General features: G+C 39.5%; 1 protein-coding gene across 3 annotated transcripts in view; it reads left to right on the top strand.

Annotated features, from left to right (window-relative positions):
- The window catches only part of RSPO2 (R-spondin 2), a 155,422-nt gene extending 144,126 nt beyond the window's left edge, over positions 1-11,296 (top strand). For 2 of the 3 annotated variants that reach the window (XM_067536082.1, XM_067536057.1), the window contains exons 5-6: positions 10,552-10,657; positions 10,855-11,296. In XM_067536082.1, the coding sequence (XP_067392183.1) occupies positions 10,552-10,657; positions 10,855-10,879 (131 nt within the window). In that variant the 3' untranslated portion in view covers positions 10,880-11,296. Of the gene's footprint in view, positions 1-10,551 lie in introns of all 3 variants that reach the window. The other variant, XM_067536064.1, reaches the window with a different exon arrangement.
- Positions 11,297-12,932: the final 1,636 nt, after the last annotated feature.

Genomic DNA, 12,932 nt, shown 5'->3' with positions numbered 1-12,932 from the left:
ATATCCATAATATAGGAAGTCTATTTCTGATTGAAAATGCACTAGATGGCTATATTAACTTCAGTGGAATTACTCCTGATTTTACATTATACTCCTTTACATTTGGCTAAATAAAAGGAAAATCAGGCCCAACTTTTCTTAGATTATCTTGCTGCTCCGTTAAACATCTATCTTCACTGTGAGTTTTCTGAGAGGTTTTGTAGCACCTTACAGCTGACAGGCTCTCTCCCTCTTCTTTCTCCTTCTTCCATAATCTCTTTGTGTGAGGTCCTAATTTTTAATCTGATTTTGTAAAATGAGTCAGTTGGCTTCTATTCAAGGCAGAGTAAGTGGCTGCTTCTGCAAAGAAAATTAATATTCTTGTTTGGATGGGTGAAAGTAAATTAATAACTGAAAGGGAGGCAAGCCTGCAATTAGTATCACCACTGCCCTCTCCTGTGCACTGTGTAACATACATTGTCTAAAAAGATTTCCTTAAGCTCTCCCTACCAAGACCCTAATTATCAGTGAACTTTGTATAGCTTTGGTTTCCTTATCTTGCTGTAAACTCAAGAAGGGAAAAGCCACTGAGATTTCTTTTAGTTATTGTTTTTTGTTTTTGCTACTTGTAAACGACATTCTTTCTGTAGAACTCAGTATTCCCTAAACAGACATCCTTTGAAGATTTTTCAGTGTCAGCCAGAAGGGAAGTTTCAGTGACAGGTTTTTATAGGTCTTGCTTCCAGTGTCATGTAGACAGTTCTTTCTAAATAGGTTTCATGGGCCAAAAGGAAAATGGATGCTTACTTTGAGAGGAGCAGGAAACAGCAAAAGTCTGTCTTCAATTTATTACTTTCCTTTTCCCTTAGATAAAAAAAAAAAAATCAATATTTTATTTTTTACTGAATATAGCTCAAAGTAAAAAGAATCTCTTACCCAGTCAGTAGGACTGGCATGCAGAAATTTGGAATAGCTGGAATATTTGTTTCAGCTGATAACTCTTTTTTCTTCTATATCACCTTTAATCAGAGTAGCTGGTGACTGGTGCTATATAAACACCTTAGCTAGAATGAGAGTTAGTAGCTCAAAGTGTTAACAAATATATAATTAAGTCTGTCAGTATTCCTGTTCACTGTACCTTTATTGTACCTTTATACATATTATACTTTTCATAGATAAAATGTAGTCGTTTGTCCAAGATCATGCAGTGAGTCGCTAAGGGTATGTCTCCCCAGCTCAGAAAAACCTGCAGTTGGCCCAGGCCAGCTGACTCGGGCTCTTGGGGCTCAGGATACAGGATGCCTCCCATCCCACAGGGTCCACTAGTCTAGGCTCCAGTCCACGCCCGGAAGTCTGCACAGCAATGAAACAGCTCCGCAACCCCAGCCCCGCGAGCCCAAATCGGCTGGCACAGGCCAGCCACAGGTTTCTCTTTACTGGGGAGACAGACCGTAACAAGGCTGGGAATAGAAGCTAAGAACTCTGGCTCCCCAAAACTGATTAATGGAATAGTACAAGATACCAGGCATTTGACTTTCAGTAGAATCGAAGTTCCTTTTCTAAGTTTAGAAACTGCACTAAGGATATTTCAGACTTCAATTCCTACAAGAGTGCCTCTCTTTTTTCGCAAAAAACAGCTAATATCCACTAGATGGCAGTTTGATTCTAGGATCTTACACTATCTCTCACTTGGGCAGGGCTTCTGGAACAATTTTTATAGTGTGGGTACTGAGAGCCATTGAACCAAACTGTAAACCTTGTAAATGAGGGAAACCACTTCAAGCCGGGGGGTGCAGTAGCACCCCCAGCATTCCTAGTTCCAGCACCTATGACCCAGGGAATTCAGACACATAATCATAAACTGTCTACTTCTCTATTAGCGTTATTCATTTTAATTGGCACAGGACAGTCAGTGACAGCCAGCCATATGGTATATTACCATTTGTGTTATTGTTTGTTATTATTACACACAAAAACTACATTAAAAGTACGTTATTAAGGTTGCAAAGTCAAGCATTCAAAAGTTAGGAAATGGCAGAATTAAGGTTGCCTGTGCAACCTTTATTCAGCCCCCTTGTGCATATGCATTATGCTATAGTCTTCAATTATATGATCACATACTATTTTTACCTGCCTCAGTGCACAGGATGGAAGTTCCTCAATTAATGAACATATGTTCGATATTTATCTTTTATCCTCCTTGTTCAATGTGTGACCATAGGCCTTATTTGCTGCACACAGTTCAATCCCTAAATCAGAATTATGAATTTCTTTGTGGGCTTTTCTATGGAATTAATCACTATAGGATCTGAGTGCTTTAGAAACATTAATTATTTATCCTCACCACTCCCCAGTTAGGTAAGGCTGGTGGTATTAGCCCCAATTTACAGAAGGAGAGCTGAGGTACAGAAAGATTAAAGTAAAAGTTTCCACTAATTTTGGGTGATCAATTTGAGACAATTCAGACCTGATCTTTCAGAGTACTTAGCATTATATAAGCACTTCATGTGTTCAAATCACAGTTTCCATTGACTTCAGTTACAGATGTGAGTGCTCAATGCTTCTGCACATCAGATCCCAGAGTATCAAGTCAGGTGCCTAGAAAATGAGGAACAGATAGTGACCCTCACAACACAGGTGTATCATCTTAATTCTGGGATTTCCTAACCTTGGAATGCTGGACTTCTCACCTTAATAGTGTTTCTTAATGTAGATGATGGTTGTGTTCCGGGGCGGCCGGGGGGGAGGGGTGCTCATGAGATTGGTCATCCTCATGTCTGTGGCAATTTGTATCTTTCAATCGTCACGTGTTTGTGATACCTCTTTTGGTGGAACTTGCCTTCTCTGCATTGCAGTGGCAGTGTGTTAATCCGATGTAGTGCCCAGGATTTATCTTTGTGTGTGTTTGTACAGCACCCAGCACAGCAGAGCTCTGACCCTGATGGGGTTTCCAGTCACTGCTGCAATATAAATATAAAATAATTGTAAAGTTTGCCTAGTTCCTTTCCTCTGCCCCTTTTTGGTGGCCATCTTGCATTCTCTCTACAGTCCTGGTGTATGTTGAGCACTCTGGTGCTGATATCAGTAGACTATGGGACTGCTGTATATTTCATAACACAGCAGGGTATTGCCAGCACTGGCCAGCACTCAAATGACTCAGTGTGGAACTACCAGTTCCTGACACCCAGTTATATCCTTAAATCTACACCAGGACGTGGGAAGTTGCCACTAATTTCTGTAACTTCTTAACCCTGCTGAGAGTAGCAGGAAATGAATTGCCTTTGGAAAGCAATAAGATTTACACATCAGCTTCCTCTTTTATGTGTATGTATAACATATATATTTAAAATGATCTGTTTGTGGTCTGTTTGACTGTTTGGCTTGCTTGATTTCTCTCCATGATTTCTGGCCTTCTTTTAAGTGAATGTTTATAATATCTAGAGGATGCAAACTGTAAATCAGATGTAAATGTCCAAGCATCCAAGATTTTAGGCAGGATAGTGCCAAGTTTTTAGAAGCTACCATGCCAATCCTCCCTCTTCAAAAATGTACTCTTGGCATGTTTCTCTCCGTTTTTCATCCCTCTAGTTATTCTGTGGCCAAAAGGGCCTTGGATGCATAAACAGGGGGATCTTGAGTAGAAGAAGTAGAGAGGCTATTTTTACCTCTGTATTTCACATAGGTGCTGGAATACTGTGTCCAGTTGATAAATTGGAGAGGGTTCAAAAGAATGATTAAAGGATTAGAAAACATGCTGTATAGTGACAGTCTCAAGGAGCCCAATCTATTTAAATTAGCAAAGAGAGGGTTAAGGGGTGACTTGACTACTGTCTGTAAGTATCTGCATGGGGAACAAATATTCAATAATGGGCTCTACAATCTAGCAAAGGAAGGTGTAACATGATCCAGTGGCTGCAAGTTGAAGCTAGACAAATTCAGAGTGAAATAAGGTGTAAATTTTTAACAGTGAGAGTATTGAACAATTGAAATAATTTACCAAGGGTCATAGTAGATTCTTCATTACTAGAAAGTTGTGAAAAAGATCTGCTCTAGGAATTATTTTGGGGATGTTCTATGGCCTGTGATATACAGGAAATCTGACTAGATGATCACAGTAGTCTCTTCTGGCTTTGGAATCTGTGAATCTCCAACTTCCCATGTTGCTTTTCCATTGTTGTCGTTAGCCCGTCTGGTGTATATTACACTCAGATGACATGATTTGAATGAAATAACTACGTTCTCCTGCTCATCATGCAAAAGAAATGCTGCCCCCGAGTGTCTAATTTAGAACTGCAGCAACATGGTAGAATGACAGGTATGATTTACAAAAGTAAAAGCATTGAAACCTCACATACAGAATTGAGGCAGAGGGAAAGATCAGAAGGAATAGATTTAGAAACACCTGCCTTATGCCCCAACCACTATTGTTTTAATTTTAATACTCATAACTGCCGACATCTGAAATCTCCGAATATGTAAATACCTGGGTGGGAGTGGAAGGAATAGGGATGCACCTTCATGCCCTATTGATATAGCAATATATTGAAATAGGAGAGCATTTTAAAAAAACAGAAAGGGCAATTTAAATATTTTGCATATATATTATATAAAAGGAAAACAACAACAACAAAAAACCAGTTAGCATGTCTGGGCACCCCAAAATTATAGGTATCTGAGAACTAAGTCATATATACTAGAAAGTAAAATGTAGATACAGTAATTGGATTTAAGCTTTATTATTAAGCTTTAAATTCAAATATTTACTGCCCTCTTGTGGAGGAAAGCTTTATTTTTATCACTCTAGAAAAGCCAGAAATCCTATCAGATCACGTCCATCCTTCTGTGAGGGCAGAACATATAGTTATTCCCCAGATAGAGGATGGATCAGATACTAAACTGATACTACATGTCATGACAGCCAGGGAGTTAATCGGATTATAATAGCACCATGATTTTTTGATAACACAGTTTTATTGATAACACTGTTAATTTATAAAATATGCCTATCTCAGGCTCTAAGAATACAGCTGTGCGTGAGGGCACTTGCTGTATATTGTTTCTGGAATGTTGTGGATTCCCCTGTGTTTCCAACATCCCTCCCTTCAAAATGTGTAGTAGGAAGATCGCCTCTCTTCTGAAAAAGGTTGGATGCAGTTCCCTTCTGAGCCTAGTAACACGTATCCTAAACTAGCTGGAAGGGTCCATTGAGAAGGATATTCAGCATTTCCGAAGCCCAATGGCTCAGAAGGTGGGACTCCGAGCAGGGAACTGAGCATAATGTGGCAATAAAAGTGCCAGATTAGATCTGATGCTTTGTGGGGCCATTATTCACCAGTATAGAGACAGCTGCTGGCTATCTGTGAACAGGTTTGTGAATATTACCACCAAGAATGATTTGGTCAGAAACACTTGCTGGAAGCGCATTATGCATTGTTTGCTACTGACCTACCAATTGGTTTGTCATCCAGGGAGAGGGCAGAAGCAGTACACTCACTGCAACTTGATTGACCAACCACACACTACGAATAACAATACTGTTCAGTTAGTCAACAGTCCATAAAGAACACTGAAAATTACTAGCTCAAACAGCTTTGGCTAGTATTTCTAAAAAACAAATACATTAGTAGAAAATAAGGATTGATTAATGGATAATTTGCCACTGAACAAAAAAGCTAAATTTGGAATTAATATTAATCATAGAGGCCAGTGGCTGGCTTCTCAGCTAATACGTTTTCAAAATTACCTGTGCAAAAAATAACATTTCTGTAGCGTGATGCAAACTAGGGATGTAAAAGGTTAACCATTTAACCTTTTAACCTGGGGGATATAGGGTAGCAGCAGCTGGGCTGGCTTCCCACCAGCCAGAGCAGCTGGGCAGCTCTCTCTGGTGGGGAAACGCAGAGCCCAGTGCAGGGGGGCAAGCCGCAGCTGGGCTCAGCTCCCGGAGAGCGGTGGGGAGGGGGGGAGCTCAGTGGGGGAGGGAGCTGCAGCTGGGGGTTTGGTTCCCAGTGGGGAGCAGGGGGGCAAGCTGCAGCTGGGCTCGGCTCCCGGCGGGGAGGGGGGAGCCCAACCGGGTGGGACAAGCCATAGCTGAGCTTGGCTTGGCTCAGCTCCCCATGAGTGAGAGCTGCCTAGTATGCTCGCCCCCCACCCCAGCGTTTAACTGTTTAAACATTTTAATTTTAGAACATTTAAATGGATTTTAAATTAAACTAATGTTTACATCCCTAGTGCAAACTGTACAGAACAATAGTTTCCAAACAGGTATGTTTTGTAAAACCCGCTTCTCAGACAGAATAACGATCCAGCGAATCTAGCTCAGTTTCAAAGCTGTTCTAGGCCCTATGCGCAAGCTTCTATAAACTACCTAAAGAATTTCAAAAAGTTCTGTTGAAAGCTTTGTTAGAAAATGCCTGTAACAAGTCTTGAAAACTCAATGCTTCATAGGTGAGGATAAATCAGGATTATGTGGCTACTGGAAAAAAAAACCATGTTGCAATACCAATCCATTTTTGAAAAATATTTAATTACCATGCAAGGAAAAAAATCTTAAAAATAAATGTGTGTGTGTCTCTCTCTCTACATACAAACTGAATAGACTGTGTGATCCTGTCTTTGCTTTGTTGAGTTTAATTTGTTGTTCACTCTAATCCCGTTAGGTGTAATGCATCACAGACTTTCAAGGAGAACTTGACCACAGTAATAAAATAATTATTGAAGATCAGTCTTGATAAGGAGGCAGCTATCTTGGAACATAGAAACAATGGCTCTGGCTGTGGCTATGTGCCAGATAACAAGCAGGGGTGTTACTACTAGAAATAGTGTAATGCCACTTAAAGAGCAGAGTTGGCCATAGATTCCATGTTGCTGCACCAAACTACTTGTATGCTTGAATTCTGTGTCTGAGCAAGATGGTTTCATAAACAGTGTGGATCAGATTTAATAGCTGAGATCTTTTCACTTGCAGTCTCATTTGGTGACACCATAAACTAAGATGGATAGTAGTGACTTGGAGCCAAGTTGGGGGCAAACACTTAGGACCACATTGCAGAATTTAGATACTAGCTGGACTGGAGAGTGAGGTGGGGCCATGCAACCACATAGGATTGTTGAGGGGGATTGTACCAGGTTCCCCACCCCAAGCAGGGTCCAGGCTGTAACACCGTTTAGGATGAGCCGAACCATTCTTTAGAGAGGTGCAGCTTGCTCCCTGCACTCTGAAGCATGGTACTGAGCAGGGGTTGGGCCCATGACCCTCCTCCTCTCCACCCCTTTTGGAGCGGTGGGGAGGGGGCTAAGGATCCATGTAGTTTCCTGAGTTCAGAGACTCATCTTGTCTTCTCTCCTATGTAGCCTCATGACGGCCTGCCACAATCCAGCCTTTAACCACTTCTCTCTGTGACTGTGTAGTGTGCTGGGGAATCTGTATATGTAATGGGCCCTGGGTAAAATCTCACCCTCACTTCAGCAGGCCCCAGGAACCCCAGGCACTGGAGCCCGTGTTATTCCACTCTGATGGAAAGGACTTGAATTCTGAGAGGTCCAGCAGCCAAGATCCTTGCTCAACAGCACACATGGATGGGATCAGGGCATAAGAGAGGCTGTGTGAGGGTTGGTGCCAGAATATAGTCACTGCTGTTTCACATTCTCCCTTTGCACCAGAGTTACCTCAGCCATGCAGCTGAAGAAACTGCTGCAGCGCAGTGACAAGGCTTCTCCCTGGCTATGCTGGGGACAATGCCTTTTTCTCCTTCCTCCTATATGTTTCCCTGGTGCCCTCAAGCTAGGTTGGCTGAGATTTGACATTTTTTGCTTGTTTGCAGACCTACTTCCTCTACCATCATATACAAAACCATAGTACCCTGCAATAGAAAAATCTGTAGCAAAATGTAAAGAAATTCCTTCTCTCCTTCTTACAGTACATTTGCTGATAAAGTCGGCACCCTAAGATATGTCTGAATTTAATGAAACTTTGTATGCATGGAGGCATTGGCACCACACTTGGTTTGAACTCTGTAGCCTTTAGATTCAGTTGTTTTTTCACTAACCTCTAAAATTCTGTTGCATTCTAGCAACAAAACGGGCAGCCTTTGCTATCCCGTAGAAAGCCTTTTAAATTATTAAGAGCTCTCCATCTGAAATTGTACATGCACTTTAGGGCTATGTGTATGCAGATGGCAGACAGAACTGACCTTTTCCCAAGAGCAAGTCTGTGCATTGCACTAGGTTAAAAGGGGAGTGTGTGGTGTGGGGAGGACCAACACAACTTTACATGGGGGCATTCCGGAGCGGTAACTCTCTTTCCTTGACTCAGTCCCCTCCTTTCCAACCTACAGGAGTTACTTCAGCTGTAGGGCTGTTTCCAAAAGGAAAACAGTGAAATGTTCATCGTTTTTGTCAAAATCAATGTATTTTAATAGACTAGTTGAATTCTATCAAAACACTTGAAATGGTGTTTGTTGCTGCTCTAAACAATGATACAGAATCACTGAAATCTTTTATATTTCACTGCTTCTTCACCATGGGGTATCATATTCCAAGTGTGAGCGACCCTAAGAATTGCGTAAGTATAACAATAGAACACGTTAGCAATGTGATTTGTAAGGGGAAACTGGTAGAATGCTGAAATAAGTGGATACAGAGTAGTCCTTTCTCTGGATTGTCTGTTGTTTTATCAGTGAGTTTCAAAGTTCCCAGTGAAAAAGCTTACATTTTTAACTGAATTAAAACTTCACACAGCGTTCTGTTTACTTCTTTGGAGGGGAGCATAAAGAAAACAAGATGTGATGGTGGGTGACCACATATTATACTTCCTTTGCTGAGTGATGTATGCACGCCTCCCAGTAAAGTGATTAAAGAAGGAAGTACTGATCAGCTTCAATGGCAGAACTCCTATGAAAGCTTGATTGCCCCCTCTGCTCTTCTGACTAGCACTTTATCATCCCTTTCAAAATTGCTTCTCTCCATTTGCCCATTAATAAATGAACTTCTCCAAGATTCAGGCTTAAAAACTATTTTGAACATGTAAACTATGAGGAAAAATAATACAATATGCAACGGTTTAAACATCACTGTTTTGAACCCCAGTCCAAACCAACAGAATTGCATGAGAAAATGTTGATATGATATGGACATTCTTATAATAGAAATCATCTTGTTTTAATGCCGTTTTGTGTCAAGTTTTTCATCTTTCTAACCTCATTAGGTGCCTGGTCATTAGATACAGCATTGCTAAATAGTTTTAACTGAAAAGCTGCTCCGGTTAATGATTGGTTGGACTGGAGTTTTACTGTGTAAGATTAACTAGATTTAAAGATCACAAAATGCCATTGTAGCATTGATGCCAGACTTTAATGAGAAGCAGAAGTAAACTTCTAGGACTCTGATGAATTTAGTATGGGGCCACAGTTGTGCTTTCATTATCTTAATGCCCTGTTATAGTCTAAAAATAAAAAGAAGTATTCTTCTCCCCATCAATTCCTAATGATGATTACACTGGATGGTATAATACTCAAGAATATATATATAGTCTCAAAAATCATTTATATGTAAGATACATAACCCTAAAATCTGTTTCCTTTTGAACCATATCCTTTATCTACACTCTTATGATCAAATGGAGAAAATGTTTCATAACTTTTCATTATGTCTGCCTTCATTTTACAAACCATATGAAAGCAAGACATGATCATATTGACAAACTTCTCTACTGCTAAAGAATTCTCTCTCTCCTTATATTTTAGTATTTTTTATATTATAGGCTACTTTAATTTTTTTCCACTCTTATCCTCTTAAGTGAATTTAGAACTCCTGGAAGGTGCTGGATTGGCATCTCTAGAGACGGAAGTAATCGTTTTTTCCACTGATCATACACAACAGTGCAAATTTCTCCTATACTCCTCAAACAACATATCTCAATAGGACTTGAAGGCTTCCATCTAAGGCCCTATTCCTTCATACCTAAATGCACATTAAACACATGTGCAAGGCCCTGATTGCAGAAAGCATCCCTACTCAGGACTGCACTTAAGCACCTGTGTAAGTGTTTGGAAGAGTCAGAGACTCTGCATGCTTATGCACCACACTGAAAAAATTGCCATTCCACTTACTAACATACTAACACGGTAGCTGTAGTATATCCACACTGCAAACACAAAGTCACAGCAATGATTCTCAGAGCCCAGGTCAACTCATTTGGGTTCATGGAATTCGTACTACAGAGCTAAAAGTAACAGTGTAGACATTCCCGCTTGGGCTGTAGCCTGGGCTCTGAGACCCAGAGAGGGGGGAGGTTTCAGAGCCTGGGCTCCGGTCCAACCAGGAACATCTGTATTGCTATTTTTAACCCCAAGTCAGTTGACCCGGGCTCTGAGACTTACTGCCATGGGGCTTTTTTTTCTTTTCTTCAGCGTAGCTGTGCCCTGTATCAGCACTGCCACGTACAGTTCATATTTTCCCAGCTCTCATGTTTTCTGACCAGCTTCTGGAATAACTTTTGCATTCTCTCAAATGCACAAAGTAACCGTTTACTTAACAATTGTTTGTTTTGTGTTTGTGCTTTTTTCCATGTAGGAAGGAGGACAGCAAAAACAAAGGACAAGAAAAAGAAGAGAAAGAATTTAATGGAAAGAGCTCAGAAGCAGCACAGCATCTTCCTAGCTACAGACAAAGCTAGCCAGTAAAGACTTTTTTGTTTGTTTTATATATATATATATATTTTATTTTTTTTTGCAAAGTGCACAAAAGCTGCTATATGCTCCTGCATATGGATGCACTGCAATTCAGCTGCTTAGACAGTATTGGTTGCAAATAACTTGTGAAAAATGTCCACAAGCTTGTTTGTGTTATTTATACTTTTTATTTTTTGAACCTGAGGACTCCAAGGACTGGAATGCACTGAGTTGAATCAGTGGAAGTGGTGCCGAAGTGTGTCAAAGACTTTGCATTCAGTGCCTGGGAGATGGAAATGGCCAATGTGTTCAAATGGAAGTGCAGCAGGAAAGAAGGCTGCAAATCACCATTAGATAATGGACTTGTGCATATTTATATAAAAGAGGAGGTCTTGCTGGTGTAGGCACTCTTGCATTTATGGCCTTTGTTTCTCATATTTGTACATTTCAAGAGTAAGTGTATATGAATATCTGCTTAGTGTTAATGTGTGTTTTTCTCAGCACCCGCTGTATTGAAACAGTTGTATAATAAAACTGCTTTAAGATGATATACCACAGGAGTTACTGCTTAGTGTTCCAGGAGCACAAACAGTCCCCATGTGTACATATTATGCTGTCTGTGTACAAATAAACTTATTTACTGTACATTTGTGCTTTTATTTTTATGTGTAACATATTGTATATGTTTAATGTTATGTCACTTTAGTTCCAGTAATTCCTAAACATAATCCAGTTAACTCTTACTTTTTACTATGTTTTGAATGTTTTTACAGTTTATCATTAATTTTAAGCAAGCTGGATTTGTTTCTCATTTGTTAATGCAGTTTCAGTTATAATGCTTCAGTTATAATGTAACTTTCCCGCGGCCCTAAACTGAAATGTTGGCGTTGCTTCTCACAAAATGAAATCTGACTTCTAAGAGTTAAGATGAATTATGATGGTGACGGAAGTTCAGGGAAACAAGATTATGAATGGGGAATTATATGAACAACTCCCATTATCCATCACAGGAGTTATATGCATAGCTCCCTTCATACTGTGCACAGTATTTTATCCCCATCAATCCTAACAACGACTACTTCAAAATCCTAGCCTTACTAGGATTAGCAAAAGAGGCCTTTACTATGGGGATTAGAAAAGAAATTGCCACCAAACATTATAAATTAGATAATTTGTAGGTGAAGGGGATTTATTTCCTGGCACTGCCACTCAGTTCAAGAATTTGTAGCAAGTTTCAACCTTACAGTGCATCTGGATCTGTTTATTTATTGCATTTTGCCATTTGGGAAAGGAGAAATTACAAAGGATATATTTCAGTAGTCTTGCATTATCAGGCCAGCTTTCTGAGTGAAGGCTTTTGAAGGTCTACCTTGGAAAAGCCTGCGCTAAAATTGCTGCCTGGTGTCACTAGTGAATGTTACTCTGGCTCTAGAACTAAGACTGTACTTGCATCATGACTTTAAGAACTAGAGAAATATAAAGCAAATAAAAAAAATGAAAAGGCTTTGCCATCTCTCTCTTTAGAAAACAAAATTTAGTTTTAGGTTTACTGATTCTACTCTTCACAAATAAACTATGAAAGAAAAGTATAAATAAACACAAATATTGTATCCATGCTTAGCTACCTAGGAGTATTTTTACTACAAGAAATATGCAGTATTAAGCCATATATGAATGTTATATGAAACTTCTTATGGGTTTTCACTTAATCCTGAAGTTTTCAACTCCTTGCATTCTAGAGTATGTTCCTATTTAGCTAGAACAAGTTATATATATTACCTTACTGGTGACACTAATAAAATTGTTCTATTCCTGGGGTGTTTGTTTTGGGCATTAAATAGCTGACTTAAAAAATGTAGCTGCCTATTTTGATTGTTGGTTATCAAGTTTGGTTATAGATGCAGTGAACACCTGAGCAGAATTCCGCTGGCAGAGATTACAAATATTTTATTAGCCATGTCATGAAATTTATTCTACAAAATACAATAAAACTTTATAGTCAACCTCTGAATAAAATATGGTGGTACTTTTTTAAATTAAAGAATAAATTTTCTATTAATGGAATCCATAAATAATAGTCAAGAAGTTTGGTGAATAGACATGTGTTTGCCAATGGAAGCTGAATAATTAACAGATTTTTAAACCAAACAACATTTTGTCAGTTATTTACATAGTGGTGTAAGAGGGCATGGCACCTTGAAAAACATGCTAAACATGAGATGAAGAACAATCCCCCTTTCCCTGTGATCTTATATTCAAAATGCACCTGTACAGTGCAGATAA

This window comes from Emydura macquarii, unplaced genomic scaffold (assembly GCF_026122565.2).
Source record: "Emydura macquarii macquarii isolate MOO-44397 ecotype Brisbane River unplaced genomic scaffold, CSIRO-AGI_Emac_v2 contig_383, whole genome shotgun sequence".
Lineage (NCBI taxonomy): Eukaryota > Metazoa > Chordata > Testudines > Chelidae > Emydura > Emydura macquarii.
This window is presented reverse-complemented; position numbering and strand designations above follow the sequence as displayed.